The 20,748-nt window shown below is 24.6% G+C and overlaps 1 protein-coding gene across 1 annotated transcript in view; it reads right to left on the bottom strand.

The window, feature by feature from the left end:
• Window positions 1-11,067: 11,067 nt before the first annotated feature.
• The window catches only part of LOC135930211 (reticulocyte-binding protein 2-like), a 102,098-nt gene continuing 92,417 nt past the window's right edge, over window positions 11,068-20,748 (bottom strand). The window contains exons 27-31 of the mRNA XM_065466992.1: window positions 15,755-15,823; window positions 15,609-15,701; window positions 15,494-15,569; window positions 15,344-15,456; window positions 11,068-11,315 (exon numbers count right to left, since the gene is read on the bottom strand). Coding sequence (XP_065323064.1) covers window positions 11,172-11,315; window positions 15,344-15,456; window positions 15,494-15,569; window positions 15,609-15,701; window positions 15,755-15,823 — 495 coding nt within the window. The 3' untranslated portion in view covers window positions 11,068-11,171. The remainder of the gene's footprint in view (window positions 11,316-15,343; window positions 15,457-15,493; window positions 15,570-15,608; window positions 15,702-15,754; window positions 15,824-20,748) is intronic.

The raw sequence follows: 20,748 nt of genomic DNA, 5'->3' as shown, positions 1-20,748 counted from the left end.
AAATTATATTCAAATCTGTTATCATATAATAACATAAATATTCTTATTGAAACCATGAAAAATATGGTTATAAAAAAAATTCAAAAGGAGATTGAATTTAACAGGTGCTATTCAATTATAGTTGATGGCACATATGATGTATCGAAATCAGAAGCAATAGCTTTGATAGTGAGATATGTTGAAAATAGCGAGACACCTAAGCCCGTTGAAAGGCTGACAGACATTTATTGTACGGGAAATACAACGGGCCTCGATATTAAAAAGAATATAATATCCAAGCTTGGCTCCATGAATCTACCCCTCAAATTCCTAGTGGGGCAAAGCTATGATGGCGCCTCAAACATGAGTGGAAGAATTAATGGAGTGCAGGCTTTGATTAGAGCGGAGGCGCCAAAGGCAGCTTTTATTTGGTGCTATTGTCATCGATTAAATATGATAGTTGTTCAATTATGCCAATCAGTAAAAGAGCTGCGAAATGTCATGGGAATATTAGACGAAATTTACGTATATTTTAATGGTGTTAAAAGATATGAAGTACTCAAAACATGTCAGAGTGATTTACTGACAAAATCACATAGATTTTTACGCATCACCACTCAGTAATATTATCTTAATTGTTTCGATATATAATGTTTATTTTATATTTATAGAAGCTGGCTAACATCATATAATGCGATTGTAATTTTTTTCCTACTTTATGATGCTTTGAGGGCAGCTTTGGCAAATTTAAAGGATTCTGAAGATCCTGCCACTTCCACTATGGCTAGTGCTATAGTCTATAGAATAGAAAAATTTTATTTTATTTTATCACTATGTGTTTTGGATAAAATATTGTTGATAACAAGTTTGGCTTGTACAAAATTGCAAACCATTTCGAAGGATATAGGGTTTGCAATAAATCAAATTCAATTGGTAAAAGATTGCCTGATTAATATGAGAAGTATAATTTAAATTATTATCTTTTATTATTTTATAATCCTAAAATAGATAATAACACTGAATTTTTGGATGTCTTTTCAAAGGCCCAAGATTTTATGAAGAAGAGAAATTTATCTTTTGATTTTGAAAGTTCAAGACTTCAAACATTACAATCCAAAAAGGAGAGATATATATATACTTTCATCATTAAATATAATATTTTATTTTAGCTTTAAAATCAGTGTGTTTTATGCTGCACTTGTTTTAATTATTATGCAGTTTAGTGAAAGATTTAACGATGAATCGATAAAATTTTTGAGTCAAACATCATTTTTTACCCCAAAGGGAATGGCGGAAAAGGCAATTGTTAAAGATGATATCAAGGATATCTGTGAATTTTATCAATTAAATACAAATCAAGTTTTTGAGGAAATGTTGATGTTTAGAAATATTTATAAAATGGCTAAAACGGGGGACGTAATTATTACTCGTGACCTAGAGGTTAAAGAAGATTTGTCAGATTCTGAGAATTGTAAATTTATTTAATTAAAATATTTTTACTAATACATTATTTAGATTCTTCTGATGATGATAATAATTCTGAGATGAATGATTCAGACTGGAGAAACTATTCATTTATTTTACCTTATCATCTGCTTATAAATTTTTCTGCTTTCCCAAATTTAACAATATTATATAAATATTTATTAACTATTCCTACTACATCATGTACTGCCGAAAGGGTCATGAGTAAAATTAAACTAATTAAAACAAGACTTCGTAGTGTCATGAAAGATCCATTTCTTAATAATTTAACCATTTTATCAATAGAAAATAATTTATTTAAACAATTAAATATTGATAAAATTATAAATTCTTTTGCTTTCTCTTCCCCTAATTTATCTAAATTATTAATTTAAAAATAATATTTTTAAAGCATATATTTTTTACATTATATTTATATTATAATAAATATTGATGCAATAAAAATTATTTTTAAAATTTATTGGTGTCAAAAAATAATTTACAATGGGGGGGGGGGGGTACTTTAGGGGGGTATTCTGCTTCTATCCCTCAAAAAGTGTAGGGGTCACTGGCAATCAGAAGAATATAATTTAATAAAGGTTCACTAAATTATGCTGCATAAATACCAAAGTAAGAATATTATTACTATTATCGGATAATTATTAATAAGATTTAATATGATGTCATGTTTGAGGAGATTGTAATGCTTCTTTATTCTTATGATTTGCCAAAATATTCAAAATATAAATTTTACAATGTAAAAAATAAATTTATTTGATTTTATACAAATGTATAAATAAGATTTTATAAAATATAGAAAGTCAAGTAGTTATAGTTAATTATATTTTATTTGAGATTTAAATAATGGAACTAAACGTTTACCGTCGTTATTAAGATATTTATAAAATTCCTGGCATGACATTTTATAATTTTATTTAACCATTAACTCGGCCTCTAATGTTGTTAAAGCAATTCGATTTCTCTCCTTTCCCCAGGCAGTCCTCATCAGGCTAAAAATGCGCTCCGATGAGGCATTAGAATGAGGTAAGGAGAAAACATACTCGCAAATTTTTTCCAAGCATGGGGATTTATAGTTATTACGAAAAAATTCCACCCATTTCTCCTCTGCTTTTAGACCATCTACTTTAAGTATTCTGGCAAATCATAAAAAATTACAATCTCTTCAAACAATGCTTCAATGTCTATCGGTAATTTTAATATATTTATTATATCACAAAAACCATCAAATGATGGTTTCTGTTCCAAGGTCATAATATTTATACACTTGTAAATAGAGTTATTAAATTCAAATCTTGATTATAAATATTCCAAAATTGTCTTAATAAAAATATTTGCTTCATTTAAAAATACGTTAATTATAGTAATATTTGAACATTTTAATATGATATTTTTCGCAATAGCGCCATAAAATTTATTATCTATTTTTAACTGTAGAGATGAACAGAGCTGTAGCATGATTTTGTGAATCTTTATCAATAAAGAATCTTCTGATTGCAAGTGAATATTAACTACAGGAAGTAGATTTCCTACATGTGAAACTAATCCCAAATATGCTTCTGACATTTCATCCTCGAAAAAATTTTTCAAAATTTTAGGACAGCTTTTAAAATCTTTATTTAAGAAGTATTTCTTTAAGGGTTCGTAAAATTTTAAAATTCTCTCGATGGCAGGTATTAATGATAACCACCTGATAGGTACATATCGCAACAACTCACACCATTCCAAATCAGACCACTCCACCAATTCTTTTAATTCAGTGACTCTTTTAGTTGATGAACTAAATTCGTTAAAACATTTCATCACAATTACTTCGACATCTACAGATAGTACATTCATTGCCTTCTTGCAATAATTATGCAGTATATGGAATATACAGCCAATTGGTATTAATTCATTATTGTGCTGCCTCAATTCGATAAATACACTTTGATTTTTAGCTATTGTTGAATAATATATCAATTATATTTATAATCTTTTGCTTGAAATATACTTTATGGAATAGTATAAAAGTAAGTAGTGAAAAATATTATTTAATCAATATTAATCATCCACTAACTTTATTTAAAAGAATTAGAGATTAGAATAATATCCACTTCTAAAAGTTCTATTCTTCTAACACAAAAATTTTGAAAATGTCGAGTGGAGCACTGCAATTCTAGATAACGATATAAAATATATTAAGTAATTTAAAATATATTTATAATAATTATACATACTGTTCTAACTTCTATTCTATCTAACACAAAAATTTTGAAAATGTCGAGTGGAGAATTGGAGAATTTTATAAAAAATATATTTTAGAGCGGAAAAATAAAATAAAAGAACTAGACATATTTTTCGAATAAATATTTAAAATTTATTTTAAAAATATAAAAATAATCAAATACTGTCTCTCAAAATTATTATTTATATATTAAAAACATTAAAATGCTAAAAAAAAATTGTGGGAGAAATTAAAAAATTGTGGGAGCTTTTTGTGGGAGATTTCTAATTGTGGGAGTGAGATGTATGTGGGTAAACTAAAAAATTGTGGGAGACTCCCACTGATGGGGGGAGACATGGCAACCCTGCTTTTTGGATATGCGAAATAAGATTTGGTTTGGAGGGAAATAGAAATGACTTTATAGCATGGTATTCAGGAAATGTTTGTGGTATCAGGTAGGATATTTGCAAGGGGGATTAAGGTGCAGATGAAGGCTGTGAAGTAATGGCTTTTTCATGCGTGGATTGATAGCTTTGTAAGAACTAAGTATGGCTAGGATTAATACAGGCTTTCTGGATTGGGTCCATTTAATTCCTCCTGTACGCTGGGATGGCAGGCAGCTTTTATTATTTTAATATGTGCAATTATATCGAATGATGCGTATTAGATTAGGTGATATTAAATTTTTTATTTTTAAATGGTTTTATACAATGGAAATATCTTTGGGTTCAATAGTTCAAATCAATATATATCTCAATATTTGTAATCAGTATATGAATTTGAGAGAAAACTAGGAATTAATTTTTAAAGCTGAGTATTGGAGCAGAATCCAATTAAGTCAAAGAATGGAATACCTTTACTTCTTTTGTTCTTATGTAGTGGGATGTATTTTATTATATATGAAAAGCTGCAATTGGTTAAATGGTAGAGTGTTATAAAGTGTTGACCACTGAGATGTAGATATCTAAAAATATAAATTATCATAAATAAATTTTTGAATAAATATGATCAATATATAACAGGCACTTTAAATATGAATGAAAAAATAGCATTATTAATCAATTATAAAGTTATTCTTGGAACATCGAATTAAGTTGAATATAAAACCTTTATTTTTTTCGGTTTATGTATAATTGAATATAATTTTAATTTTGGGAGCTTTTTAAATTAGATATAATATTTATGAAAATTGTAGATTATAGTTATACTTACATTTATAAATTCAGATCAATAGGTTTTTGAATAGTTCATCATATGACTCTGAATATTTAAGAATGTAAGACTGGGGATTGATATTTGGTTTTAGAGTTTAGTCATGGAAGCAACACATTAAGTTAAATCAGAATAAAAAGTCGTTACGTTTTTTAATGGTTATATAGTGGGATAAATTTTATTATAAATTATTTAAATTAGTTCAATGTATTAATATGTATAATTAAGTTTTGATAGGTTTATGAAATGTAATCAATATAATAAGTCTAAATGCAATGAGAGGGATAGGTGCAGTTTGCTTTCATATTTTTCAAAGGGAGTAGGGGATAGGCAAGGGATATCTATTAGTCATCAAACGAATGAGTTTAATTTATTAGGGGGTTATAAATTAATTACTAAACGAGAAAACTATATATATTGCTACAATCAAATTTATTTAAAATAAAAATTTCCTCCAAACATAAATTAATTTTTTAAAATAAAATTTATATAATAATATTTCCAAAAAACATAAGACCATTAATTAATATATATTATAATTATATTAATTTTTATAAATGTAGATATTAAAATGTAGTATTTTTCTAATCATTTTTAGTAGAAGCTTGATATTTAGGCCATTATCTTTTTTTAACAATGTAGGTATATGTTTATAGGAGGATTTGTCTCCAAAAGGAGAAGAGGAGTATTATGTCTCAGTTTATTGATTGTTTACAATTCCATTATCCTTAGATTTAAATTTTTATTTCAAATTTTATCAAAATAAACTTGTAAATTGTATCTTTAGATTTAAAGGTATATCACCACTATTTGTCCTTTCACATATGTTTTGTCATATGCCAGACTTTGCCATATTTACTATTTATATAGCCATTCTAGACTTTTATATTTTGTTTGTCTTCTGTGTTTCAAATTTTTTATGTGCCTTAGTCTTCTATTTTTCAAACTGAGAAGTGTAGCAATATTGATTATTCTTAATTTGAGAGATTTGTCCACATTTTCCCATTTATTTGCGAAGAATAGATTGTTTCATTATTTGCATTTATTGATTTTAAATCCCCTTCCCTCTCCCACAGTTGATACATTGTTTTAGTTCAGTTTGGATTATTTTTAGAGAAATTATTTATAAAGCGTAAATTCATAACTAGTAACTTATACTATGATACTCACCTAAATGTTTGGCGTAGAATATTAGGCGATTCTTCAAAAGTATCCAAAAATAATTAATAAATTTCCTTTTATGTCTGGATCAGTCAACTCAGGTTTCCTTTATAGAGCTAGCAACATTTTTTTGACAAGATATTCTAACTAATCATAATAATTAAAATATTTTTTATCAATATTTTTTCTTATCAATTATTTTATAATATTACAAAAACGATTATTTGAGTAATTCCAATCGAATACGAATGATTTATTTTTCGATTTGAGAGCACTACACAATTCATAATTTTTTGAATAGATTTAATATCAATAATTATTTACAGGAAATTTCTGCTTTTAGAAAATTATAAACCAATATATTTATTATGTATATTAAATATCATGATCAAATCCATGTAAATAATAATATTCTTTATTCTCTTTATTTTAGGAAAAGAAGAATTGAAAGAGAAATTAAATTCCAATGTTAAAAAAATTATTTATAAAAAAAAAAATGTTCTTATTTAATAATGATTTTTTTTAGAATGTTAGAAATGAATGCACTTTATTTCATAATATAAAATATGTTATTGATTGTATGTAAGTCTTAAAATATTAGTGAAATAATTATAATTATAAATAATGTATAAAACTATTAGGTAAATGTTCAAACATATATTATGAAGAATAAAGATTTATAAAATCATTTTCTAAAAAAATAAGATGGGATTTTGGCCTTTTAACGAGTTAATTTATGTAAATTTTCAACAATTACTTTTAGCAAATCTTATAGTTATTTACCTGTAAAGCGTTATTTCAAATCAACTAATTTAATTTTATAATTTTAAACGTTTTTTTTATAATTTACTTAAGATTATTGGAGATTTATGATTGCGTTAAAATTATTTTAATAATTAATTTATAATTTACATTACTAAATTTTATTTATATGTTTATCACCAATAATGGCGATAGCTTAATTAAAAATTAAGACAATTTATATATCTCCTTAATTTTTTTTTAAATAAAATAAAGCGTCGACAAAATAAGAAGAGTTAAAATTCTTTGAAGTATTTATAAGCAAAATCAATAAAATAGATATAATTTAAAACAACAAAACTTTATAATATTAATATATATTAAAAGATATATTAAAATTGAATATAAAGTACAACCGTTGCTTCTTATCAAACAAAATCAATAAAACAGATATAATTTAAAACAACAAAACTTTATAATATTAATATATATTAAAAGATATATTAAAATTGAATAAAAAGTATAACCGTTGCTTCTTTTCAAAGCTGACATTAATTTGAAAAAAAATAACGCGCTATTGATACTACTACTTTCCCAAATAAAGTAGAATGCCTACCGAATAGCTATTTTCTCAAATAAACGGGTTATATGATATAAATATAGCATCGCATCTTAAGTAGCTACTTAAAAAATATGCCAAATTTTTATTTAATATAAATAAAATATTGCAGCCGCAATTATGATTTCTTTTAATAATCGTAAATGATTTATTCAAATTTAAAATATAAATATCAGTTCCAGACTAAAAAAAATACTTTTATAATAAAACATTATAAATACCGGGTAAGTAACCCAAAAAACGTTGCTTTTTGAAATCTTTATAACTCTAAAACATCACTCGCTTTTTAAATGAGATTTCATATTTATTAAAGAATATATAAAATTGAAAATATTCAATTTCGTTTTTTTATAAAATTTAGATCGAAAATGACAAAATTTGATATGAAAAATAATCCATGAGCTAACAATCTCTTTTTCCACTGATCGAAAACACTTAATATTTTCTCTCGATTCACAATTTTTTCTTTCAAATTCGTGTGATGATCAAAATAATGGTAACCCATCTATAAACTAGCTTTTAAACCTTATAAATTAAATTTAAAATAAGAGAGTTAAAAGGCCACAGAGTAGATTGTGCATATCAATAGCAGATCAAATTTACTTATTGATGATTCGATATGAGAGGAATCATTGACTTGAATAAAAATTATATTTAATCAGAAAATAAGAATTTAGCACTGTGCAACAGATTCTATAGATGATTAAAAATAACATAAGATTTTATCATTTTTTGTGGATTAAAAGTATATTTTCATTAGTCAGTGGCGTATTCAGGATTTTCTTTTAGGGGGGGGGGGGGTGAATTTTTTGTATGTTTTAGCTATTCTATTAAATTATTCATAATTTAATAATAATTATATATCTATTTTTAACTTTTATATACTAATTTGTTCAATCGATATTACAAGTCTATTTTTTTAATTATTTTAAGTTAGGTATGTTATATTTAATAAAGTTTTTTTAAATGTAAAGTTGAAATAAAGTTTAATGTCATTTTATTTTAAAATTTGCTTTAAAAACTAGCCTCAGCTTAAATTCTCATACAATATAAGTAGAATAAATTTTTTTTATTGTGCACAGTGTATAAAATATTGATAGAAATAATTTAAAAAGCAAGTTTTTATAACTTCTATCAAATACAATATTATCAAAAAGTTTATTAAACACTAAAACTATAATGTAATTTTTAATTTTCATGTGGATGTTGCCAATTCATCTAGAATTTCGTTCGTCGTTGGAACTAAATCTCTGAATATTTAACATTGCTAATCCATTTAGCCGAGATTCTGAAGTAGTACTTGGTAAAAATGTCTTCTGCCTTCTCAAGTTTGAAAATGTCCTTTCATTCGTACATGTTGTAATAGGCAAACATGCAAGAATATAAAATAACTTCAAAATATCGGGAAATTGAGCCAACATGCTCAGACATATTTAAATTTTGTGTATCTTCTGTTATAAAGAAAAATGAAAAATATAAAATTAGATATTAATTAATAATTAAAATATTATTAAAAATACTTATTAATTCTAACTCACTAACTAATAATTTTGAATTTCATATAATAAATATATTTAATAATAAATTATATCCCGTTTGATTTCAATATCTTTGTCTTTGACTAAAATTTCTCCATTTTTTATTAATATTTTTGAATAATGTTAATTTACTCACAAGGAAAGGAAATTTGAGAAAATTTTTTTTATAAAAAATAAGTTTTATGTTGGAAAATTGATATTCAAATATTTGTAAAATTTTGATTTGGGGGGGGGGGGGGAGGGAGTAAAATTTTTAGCTTAAAATGATATTTATGAAAACAATCAAATTTGCGATGGGGGGGGAGGGGATTTCCCTCTTTCCCCCAGATTGGTTAAGCGCCTGTCATTAGTGTAAGGTATACTCTAAATTTTTTGTTAATTATATGCCTTTTAAAATCAGATTTGTTTGAAATCCTAAATATTATATGTTATCATTTATGGTAGAAAAATTTTGAAAGAACGAGAATTCGGTCATAGAGCACGATGTCTACTTATTTATAGAAAAAAAACTGTAGGGTCATAAATTATATTTTGCAAAATTTTCGCATTTTTATTTTAATTTTGTGTAAAACACAACTCGATCTAATTCTAAATATTTTATATTAATTCCTATTTCTTTATACTCTTTAATAATAAAAGAAGTTGAAAATATATCTAAAGGTTATTTTATCTAGTAAAGAACATCTTATTTCACAAAAATTATTCTTATGTCATTTCCAATATTTTCTTAAATGGAGAAAAAATAAATACAGGTTAATAGATGTATCCTTCCAAACATAAAATAAATAATTTATTGCACTTATGTGGAATGCCATTTAATATAGTTTAAGTTCTTAAGTTATATCAGTATCAATAGAACTTCTATCTTTTTCTTATAATACCCCTCTTCATTCAATATTGCAAAAATAGGTTTTTGAAGGAGGTTTACCTCCAGTGAATATCCTATTAATTACATATATATTTTAGCAATATGAGAAACAATCCATAAATTCGAATAATCTATTAAGTGTGTTTATTAAATTTTCTACAAGTTTATTTTATCAAGCATTAAATTTATTGTTAAAGCAAAAGTAGTTTAACCATGTAATGAAACAGAAGCATTTTTGCGTTGATGTTCATTTCTGGTCAAAAAGGTATGTTTCGATCTCGTTTTGCACGTTTTGAAACATTCAGAAACGTGTTACTAAAAATATTTAATTTCAATTTTACTAAAATTTAGTTATTGTTTAATAATCCATAGGTGTAACAAAGAAAAATACCCCCCCCCCTCCAAATATACCTTTTTTTATAATGTGCTGATAAAAAATTTCCTCCTTCCACGCCCCCCCCCCTCACCTCAAATATATACAATATATCCCTATAAGCAGTTATTAATTGAAAGAATAATAAGTAGAATAGTTCATAATTTTTTAAAGAAACGACTATTATTTAATTCTTAGGAAAAAAGAATTTTTTAAAAAAAGGGAATTGAAAACCCCAAATAAATTTTCTAAGAATATGTAGATCTAAAGACTAGTGCCACCCCCCCCCCCCCATAGGAAAATCCTGGATACCTATGGAGTAATCTTATAATGTATGTCAGTTATTACAATTAAGTTGTAATTGTGACATAATCTAAAATATTATTATTATTTATATAGCGGTCAATATAAAATTGAGTGCAAAAAAACTCCTGTCATCGCTAACTTGGTAATTTTATTTTAAAGAAATGTTTTTATAATATTAAAACAGTAGCAATTAATGTAAGAAAAATGAATATTTATGAATAAACCATAAAAATAATATTTGTAATTAAATATAAAATTTAAAAGGACTATTGGCCAGATTTGGGTCGATTTTTTAAATAGGATTAAGATTTTAGTAAAATAACAGTATTATCGAGATTTGGCAAATAGAGGTCCAAACCATTATGTTATCTATGACCAAAATCTCTACGCTTACATAATATTTTGTCTAAAATCTTTATCGGCCCATTTTTAGAAGTCGATCAAAATCGAGCCGTTTAACAACACTAGATGAATGAATGATAAAATTTCAAATAAATTTAACACATTTAGTTTATAAATTGTAGTATCATTTTTTTTATTGAAATTTTAAAATGTATGAAATAAAAAATTGTTATGGCCTAATATATATGGAGCGAGTTAATATAAATTATAGATATACATATTATATATAATAATAAATATAATTTATTGAATAGAAGGATACGTTGATTAACATTAAATGACGTTTAAAGCAAATTAGGCTTCAATTTAGATAATGATATTAGTAATTTCTTCCATAAAATATTTTTAATTTGTTGATTTATATCATCTTCCAACGATATTTTGAATGTTGTTTCGTAGCTGGCCTTCAGGTATGAAAAATCATCAAGCTATATTTTTATTAATGAAAATCAAATTTTATAAATAAAATGGAGCAAAGAAAAATCACTAATTAATAACCAATGAAATAAATTTTTATAAATATTCAAAGACTAGTGACTAAGGTCTAAAAAGCTAAGTAAAAATGACTCTATGGGGTATATGACTTCGATTCAGAAAATTTTGTAATGATTTTTAACCATTTTAATTTATAATAGTTTTCTATTAAGATTTTCCATATTAAATTAAAGAAATTGATAAATATATGGTGAAACTGTCTGAAATAAATAGGAGAGGCAGTAGGCATTACATGCCAAAATTTAATATTGAAATCAAATTTTTACATTTAAAAATCACCGTCAATGTAAAAATGATTGATATTAGGAGGATCTGGATTATTTGTTATTCTATAAAGATTTATCACCATATATAAAACATGGGACTCAAAAAATTAAAAAAATAAATTTTCATTGATTCATTTGTCCAGAATTGAAGTGCGTATTTGCTTAATTATAAGAAATAAGAATTGATTTCACAGTTTAAAAGCATTTTCAATTGCATATGTTTGGTTTTAAATTGATCAATTAAAAAATAAAAGTTAATTTTAATATCTAAATATTTAAAAAGGATGGGTTCAAAGTCAAAAATTAAAAAAAGTGATTTTCACATTTATATTATGCGTTTAAACTCGATTTCGTAAATTTCAATAATATTAATTTTGAAAAATAAAATTTTGACTTTCAAAATAAAATATCACTTTAAGATGTGGCCTAAATATTAAAAATATAATTTATTAATTTTAACTAAAAATCTATTTTTAATGTAAAAATTAAATATTGGTCTAGTTCATTTTTCTTTGAAATTACGAAATTATTAATTTTGTAAAATTCTAGAAATTAATAAATTTAATAAATTTTAGCTTATAATTAATAAATATGTAAATTTTTTTTACTAGTAACTACTAGTAATTTATATTTTTAATAAATTTTAGCTTAAAATTAATAAATATGTAAATTTACGAGTAACTACTATTAATTTATATTTTTAAGAAATTTACAGTTATATTAATCAATGGGAAGTATTTAAAATTTTCCGAATCGATAAAAAGTTACGAAGATTCGGCATTTTCTTACGGCCTCGCAAATTAAAGGGATATTTTGGTAAGAATTATAAATTTCAAATATAAAACTTAATTAAAATTTTAAAGGAAATTTTGATCATGTTTTATAATTTTATAAAGTTACGGAAATTTTTAATTTTTGAGGTTTTTTAAAATATATTTAGGTTAAATCTTTAAGTAAAAGATTGAAATAAATAAAGCTTCCCGAAAAACAAAAAAAAATAATAAAAATTTATAAATTCAAATATCAACAAATATGTAGATATAGCCTTTTTCAAAGGCTAGAATTGTACTCTTATTTCTTTAGACACTATTGCTACCTTTTTTAAAAATATATTTGAAATATTTTACCTTAACAAAACATCACATATTTCTGGTTGTTTTACATTATTTACTAAAGTCCTCATGGTGTTATTTGATTATATTAGAAATATGACCTAATTATTATTGTATATAAATTATATTACTATTTTTATTAAAAACCTTAATTTCTCCGATTTGAAAAAAACGCTTAATCAGTATTTTAGCCAAGAAATATTACAATACCTCGAAATTTATCCGATGGCTATCTTTTTGTTATTTTTTAGAATAACATCGACGCTAAGCTAAGACACTTTATCCAATTGGTCAGTATTATTACTATTCAATATCACCAATAACAAATAACAAGTAATAATCAATTATAGCCCTTCCTTTCAGTTAACGCCCTGCTTAAAAAGATAAATATATCAAGGGCACTTAATATCACAATCTGTATCGATTCTTTAGTCTCCACAGATGTCGACCTTATCATTACAATATATCCCGACTTTGATCTCTCTTTAAACCTTATGAAGTCGAAAACTAATTTCAATTTAACTGCTGCCTTATAAAATTTCATGATTTACTTAAAGGGCTAGTGCCCAAGCCTTAAAAAATATTGAGGAATCCCACAAATAGCTGACTCTCTAATTCTTAGGTTCTCTCTAAAAAATAATCTACTGAATCAATGTGCCACCATATTTTACTCCTTAAACCTAAGATAGGAGAAAAGAAGCCTTAAACTTCTATCAGGAGACGAAGGTTTGAAATTATAATTTTATATGAATTTATATATTATAAATTAAGATTTTTTAATTTTCATCGAATAGTATAATTTTTGATCTCGTGATCAATTATCATAATTTCTTTTTTTTTCTTTGATATAATTTGACTAAGGAGAATTGATAATATTATAATTGTATTATTTAAAAGTATATTCTTTTTATTTTTAATACTCATTTATTTTAGGACATTCGATTCTTTATTTCTAATAATGTTGATATACACAGGATTCGAACCAATCCAGAACGCGGAGAAGAAAACCCGGGTTTTTGAAAAAAAATCTGAACCCGAACCGAACCCGTTATAAAATTTTCAAAAGTGTAATATTTAAAATCATATATTAAGATATCTGTATAATTGTAAATACAAATATTAATAATTTAATTGAGATTTTATAATATTTTCAAATTTCTAATTAAGTGAAGTGTTAATAAATTTTAAACAACTTAATTCATTTACGCCTTTTTAAAATTTTTTAATTTATTCTCGAAGATTCCTATTGGAGTGTTAATAAAGTTTAAACAATAAATTCATTTACGCCATTTATTTTTAATCTTTCTTATTCTCAAAGATTATTAATTAGATGAAAATAAAAGTGAACAAGTCAACGTAAAAATTATTATATTGGATATTGTTAATTTAAAGAAATATGTCGAAATAAAATTTTTTTAAATTGATACATAACTGCTTTGTATTTTTATCTATATTTTGCCTATATATAATAAAAATTTATTTTCTACACCAAATTTATGTCTAGTTTAGAGCCCGAACCAAACTCGGGCTAAAATTTTGTATAGATGGCCAGTTAAATTACCTTTTATTTGATACCCATATCAAAATAAATTATTTTTTACACCCACCCCTTCCATTTACCCCCCCCCCCTACCAAGTCATACCCATCAAGTCAAAAAATGAATATTTTTAATCTAAAGATATTTAAATTAGCTTTTATTTGATACCCATATCGATATTTTGTGTTGATAAAAATATTCCTGACCCCCCAAGACACCCGCCCTCTATGAGTGATTATTATTATTACAATAAAAAAATATTTTAATTACCTTATATTTGATGCCCATCTCAAAAAATTATTTTTTACACCCCCCCCCCTCCATCTCCCCCCTCCCAGGCTAAGTTATACTCATCAAGACAAAAAATCAATACTTTCAATCTTAAGATATTTAAATTAGCTTTTATTTGATATCCATATTGATATTTTGTGTTAATAAAAATATTCCTGACCCCACCCCCCAAGACCTAGACACGCTCTCTATGAGTGACTATTTTTATTACAATAAAAAAATATTTTAATTACCTTTTATTTTATACCCATATCAAAATTTTTACACCCCCCCCCCTCCCAGACCAAGTCATACCCACCAAGACCAAGATTGGAGACTTTTCGTCAAAAGATATTACAATTAGCTATTATTTGATACCCATATCGATATTTTATTTTGATAAAAATATTCCTGATCCTCCAGACTAGACTCACCCATTAAGGGGGAGAGATTGACCTCCAGTTGAATAGATCTTTTGATTAGCTATCGATTGATATATATATTAGACATATCTTATTTCATAAGGCCAAAAAAAAACAACATTGAAAATTAATAAATAACAATAAAATTAAAAAGAAATGAAAAGAAAAGAAGCGAAACGCGCGTAAAACGCTTTTTAAAATAAGATTACTCTTTATCACGATTAAAACGTGATAATACCATATTATCATTCCTTAACTTAAAACCCTAATTTTTTATTTATCCCTTTAAAACCCGTGATGATCCTGGATAGTTCTGATCCCTTTCAAAATTACGACAGATATATTATATAAACCTCCCGCCGGGTTATCAATGTCCTAACAAGCTCATTTTCCCCATTTTGAGAAAAATATAAATCTTTTCGTAATTTTTCAAGAAAATATTCCATTGGATTCAGAGTCCATTTAACTAAAATAAATATTATACTAGGTGATATATTATTTACCCATATTTGTTAAAGATTTTCTAATTTTTCCCTTAGTTCTTTTACTGATATAAATATAGGCATCTTCAAGCATCAACTACGATTTAAATTTAATTTTATAATCCAGTTTAAGTACCTTTTCAATAATCTGAAAAGTTGCGATAATTTGGTTTTTTCCACCTTTGCTATCAGTTAATAAATGCATGAGTTCACTTTCAAATTTATTTGCCTAGTTTGTTGTTACAAAGTAAATAGTTCATATTTTCATAAAATATTTTATACTTGAGTTAAATGTGTGGCAATTTCTGTCGCTTTCGTTATATTCGGCTTATCTTTAAGATTTCTTGAATACTTATAAATTTATAGCAAAAATGTATTTAACCGAGATTACTAATTATCAATAAGGAAAGAACAATATTATTTTTGTAAAAAATTTTTTAAATATCAAAAGTTTCTGGTAATTTAGATTTTCTTATGAGAAATTAAAAAAAAAATTCTGAGAAAATAAATTTTTTTTTGCTAAGTAACTTCATCTTAGATTTTTATAAAAAAATCTGAAAAATCAGTAATAATATCAAGCCTTTATTTTTTAATTCTTGAGCAAGTGTGAAAAAAAAAATTCGGGGTCTTTCAATTTTAAATCTAATCGAATTAATATGCCTTTATATATTTAGCATATTATATTTATGTAAATTTAGAATGACTAATTTATATTTACGTGATAGCAAATTTATTTTTAATTGTATAAAGCGCATTTTTATGAAGAGAGATTAAATTAATCGGGGTTAAAATTAAACTCGAAATATTTCCTTTGCACTTATGACCATAAGTTAGAGAAACCAGCAAGAAATTTATAAGCTATTTTTTTTATAAAATGAATAATATAAATATGGATAATGAAGGGTTTCTCTCCAAAAAAAAATTTTAATAGAAGAAAAAGTGGCTATCATTAAAAGAGATCAAAAAAGAGGTAATGTACCAAATGCTTAGAAAAAGTTCTTAACAACAAGGATTAATCAAAAAGGAAAAGTGTCAATCAAATAAGGAAAAGGCCAGATAAAAATTCTCTATTATGGTTTCTCTATAAAGACGTGGAATCAAAAATATAAATTTTTAAAAATTTTATTGCCAAAAAGAATAAAAATTAAGTGAAATTTAAATATAGTTAAGAAAAATATCATAAAAAATTAAATAATTAGAAGATGAAATTAGAGAAAAAGAATAAAATGACATAAAATAAAGAATTAAAGAAAATTGATAGGAAAAAAAGAAATTATCTTTTAAAAAGACAAAAAAAATTAAAAATGAGAAGAAAAAAATTAGGAAAATTGACAAAAGATGAGAAAAAAATGACTTAAAGATAACCAAAAATTTTAGAAAAATTATATTTCTTGATCATAAAAATTAATTTTTAAAAAAAAGACGATTTTTCTATTTTGAATGGGATTTTTCCTTTTTTGATTGACACTTTTCATATTTGATCGAACTTTTTCCTTTTTAGAATGGCACTTTTCGTTAAATTTATAGAGAAAACAATTATAGAGAATGATTTATAGAAATCATTTTATAGAGAATATAGTTTACGGAGAAGATTTTATATAGAGAATGACATTTATAGAGAATGATTTTATAGAGAATGTCGTTTATAGAGAAAAATATTTTACAAAATGTCTTTCATAGAGGATAATTTTAAAGAGAATGGTTTTATAGAGAATGCGGTTTATGGAGAATAATTTTAAAACGAATTCTTTTATAGAGAATATCGTTCATAGAAAAAATTTTATATATGGATTTTATTATATTTTATACAAACTAATAAATATATTTCATATTTGTTCCAGACATGAATTAGTTTTTGATGCCATCTTTTGGAATTCAATTTCGTACATTTTAAATAATGATAATAAGTTGTTTTTATTAAAATAAATGTCCTATCCTATAAAAATATTTTCCAGCTATATTCAGGCTAAAGAAACCTGGCCGAAGCCCGTGAAAAAGCGGACAGAAGAGAAATTTACTACCCCCCCCCTGCCCCTCAGAGAATCCAGCTACGCATATGTTAGATAATTAACTATTAACTCAACTTCTATTGCTATTAGCCAACTAAACTTGATACAAATTATTTATTCGTATTAAATAATATTATTAAGAGAATTTAAAAGGAACTTAAACATTTAAAAAATTTGTAAACCGAATCTGAACCGAACTTTCAAAAATATATTTTAATCTTTTGATATCCTAGCTCTTATAATTTACACGATCAGTTTGGATTGATAGATATCAGTATCTATTTTTATTTTTGTTTTATATTACATTTATACTGCCAACTACCTAATTTAGCATAGAGAGGGTTCGTTTTAACCGAAATTTATGCATGCAGCTTTGATATTTGAATTTCTTTTTGGAAGACATTTACAATTTAGTAGTAAATTAATAGAGTTGATTAATGACAAAAAAATAATACTCAGCTCAATTATATTATATAATTCTGAACTGGGTTATATATTAATTTGCAATTGGGTGATTCTTATCTAAAATATAAATATATATACTTTTACCTTTGTCTTTCATAAGCGCAGGCGAGGAGTTGGAAAGGAGGAATTCATCTCCATCACCAATTCATACAATATATCATTAGATAATTTGAAAGAAAAATAAGTAAAAGTTAATAAATTTTCATAATAACAAATATAATTCATAATTTTTTAAAAAAAACATTTTTTATATATAAAGTGAAAATAATTATTTTATAAAAATATAGCATGATTTGAAGTTGAAAAAATAACAGTTTACCGGAAAAAACATATTGACGTTAACATATTCCAATAAAATATAAGAAAAATTATTATTGAATTTTGAACTAAATTTTTTTTAAATTTAAATTAACAATTACTTTTTCCTTTCAAAGTTTTTTTCATGGAATGGATCAAAAAGTTAAAAAATTTAAAAATAGATCTTACCATTTATTTTATATAAATAGTCGGAAAAATATATAAATATAAGAAATTTTATTATTTAATTTTGAAATCTAAATTTTTAAAAATATTTAAATGGCTGAATTTATTTAAGGCAATCAAAACAAACAATTATTAATTTTAGATTCATTTATTTTTCAAAAGGTAAAAAAAAACTAACAAAATAATATATTGGAGATGTCTTCACTAGGAGTGCAATGAAGGAGCAAAAACAAAAAACGGAGTTGCATTTTTTTAATAATACAGATGTACCAGACGGTTTATTCGCTTTTGCTAAGGGTTGGGGGGGGGGCACAATTATGGGGTTTTCCACCATCAATTTTATTGGAGGTCTTTAGATATACCTATTGTAGATCTTAGGCTGTATTAGATTAATAAAAATAATTTTAGGACTTTTTATATGAGAGTACTTTATTTCTAAAGAAATCATAGTCATTATTTTTAAAATTTATATACTTTTACTAATTTTTCTACAAATTCTTCCGTACAATAATACATTATATAAATTTTTTATTGAGAGGAGGAATTGAGAGGTTTATAGGGAGGAAATTTTTATTCGAAAACAGGCAAAATTGCAAGAGGGGAATCCTCCTGCCCCCCTTTGATTATGTCCCTGTACCAGATATATGGGAATAATGCTGAATTCTTTCTTAATCAAAATAATAAATTAAAGAAAGAGACGCCAAGTAGGAAGGGTGTCCGCTGTTAATTTAATTGACCGAATAATTGTTATTAAATATTAAATAAATAATATGGAGAACAATTCTTATTATACGATTGCGGTCACAATGATCATCTATGATTAATTTTTTCGACCATAAGAAATATAAAGCTCCTATCAACGTGTGGTAAATGATTATATTTGGCAGCTTCAAACATGCCCTTCATTCTTTTAACAAATTTATATCTACGGGATGAGATACAATACTATTATTCTGTTGTTTATATCGGCCAACAAGATTATTTGTATATTTCCGAGAAAATTAAAAAAATTACAATTTAAGAATAACCTTATATAACATTTGTTTTTGTTACTTTATATATTTAATTTATTTTTAAATCTAATAGTTAAAATTCTAACATAAAATTTCCCATAGATTAAAAATAGTGTCAATATTTTCGAACAAATATCAATCAATTTAAAGGAAATAAAGGAATTTTTTTATAAATACATTTTCTCTCTATAGTTTAAACAGGGGTGCCGATCCTCTCCATGTTTCCTTTTTCCAATTTTATTGCAATTTTAATTATGTAACAAATTACTTCCCTTATATTTTTTAAGTAACTGTTATCTTATTTTTCTCCGGGTAATGGTAACCTAACCGTTACAATTTTCTTTAAATAACGGTAACCCTAACTGTAAATGTGTTGGCAAACAAAATTTGATAAGAGAATAAATAAATAAAATATTGAAATAAAATATAATGAATAATGATAATTAATTATTGCTTTAATTTATTACTATAGTATTTAAATCTCCAAAGACTATGCGGGGCATTAATAATAACTTAAGAAAAATTTTTTATATTGTATTGTTTTTATTCAATTTTTTAAGAATTTATTTAAATGATTTATTGAATATTTCGCTACAAATCTACACAAAAATGTAATGCATATACATATTCTAGTAGTGGCTTCTCTAGATTTAAGGAAATTAGTTATAATACAGGAGACATAGCGGATTAAAGGGTAAAATTCAAATGAGAATTTTTAGTTTTAAAAAATTTATAATACTCTTTTACAAATTTTTTAATATATTTTTAATTTCTTTTTATTATATTTTATTTGATTAAGTTTATTAAGTACAACAAGTTTTTAAACAGGTCCAAAAATAAAATTATGGATACGCCAACTGTTTATGAGTAAGATTTTGCTTATTCCATAACAATTGGAGAGTTCTGAATCTCAAATATTGAATTAGACGGTAAATGGTAATATTTGAGAATAAAATTATTTCAGATAATTTATTTTTTAAATAAATCATATTCTATTAAATCATTCTCTATAAAATCATACCATAAAATTATTCTCTATATATCTTTTCCCATAAAATAATTCTCTATAAACAAGATTCTCTATAAACGATATTCTCTATAATTGTCTCTATAAATTAGATTATAAAAAAATTATTCTCTATAAACGAGATTCTCTACAAAATAATTCTCAATAAATGAAATTTTCTATAGTATTCACTATAATTGTTTTTTTTTAATATCTCCCCCCCTCCCATGAAAATTTTTTTTTAAAATGTAATTTTTGTAATTTTCATATTTGGTTAATAACTTTTATATTTTTATAATG

The sequence above is a fragment of the Gordionus sp. m RMFG-2023 genome, chromosome 5 (genome assembly GCF_954871325.1).
Source record: "Gordionus sp. m RMFG-2023 chromosome 5, tfGorSpeb1-WG-v2, whole genome shotgun sequence".
NCBI classification, from domain to species: domain Eukaryota; kingdom Metazoa; phylum Nematomorpha; class Gordioida; order Chordodea; family Parachordodidae; genus Gordionus; species Gordionus sp. m RMFG-2023.
The sequence above is the reverse complement of the archived record's forward strand: the minus strand, read 5'-3'. Positions and strand labels throughout refer to the sequence as shown.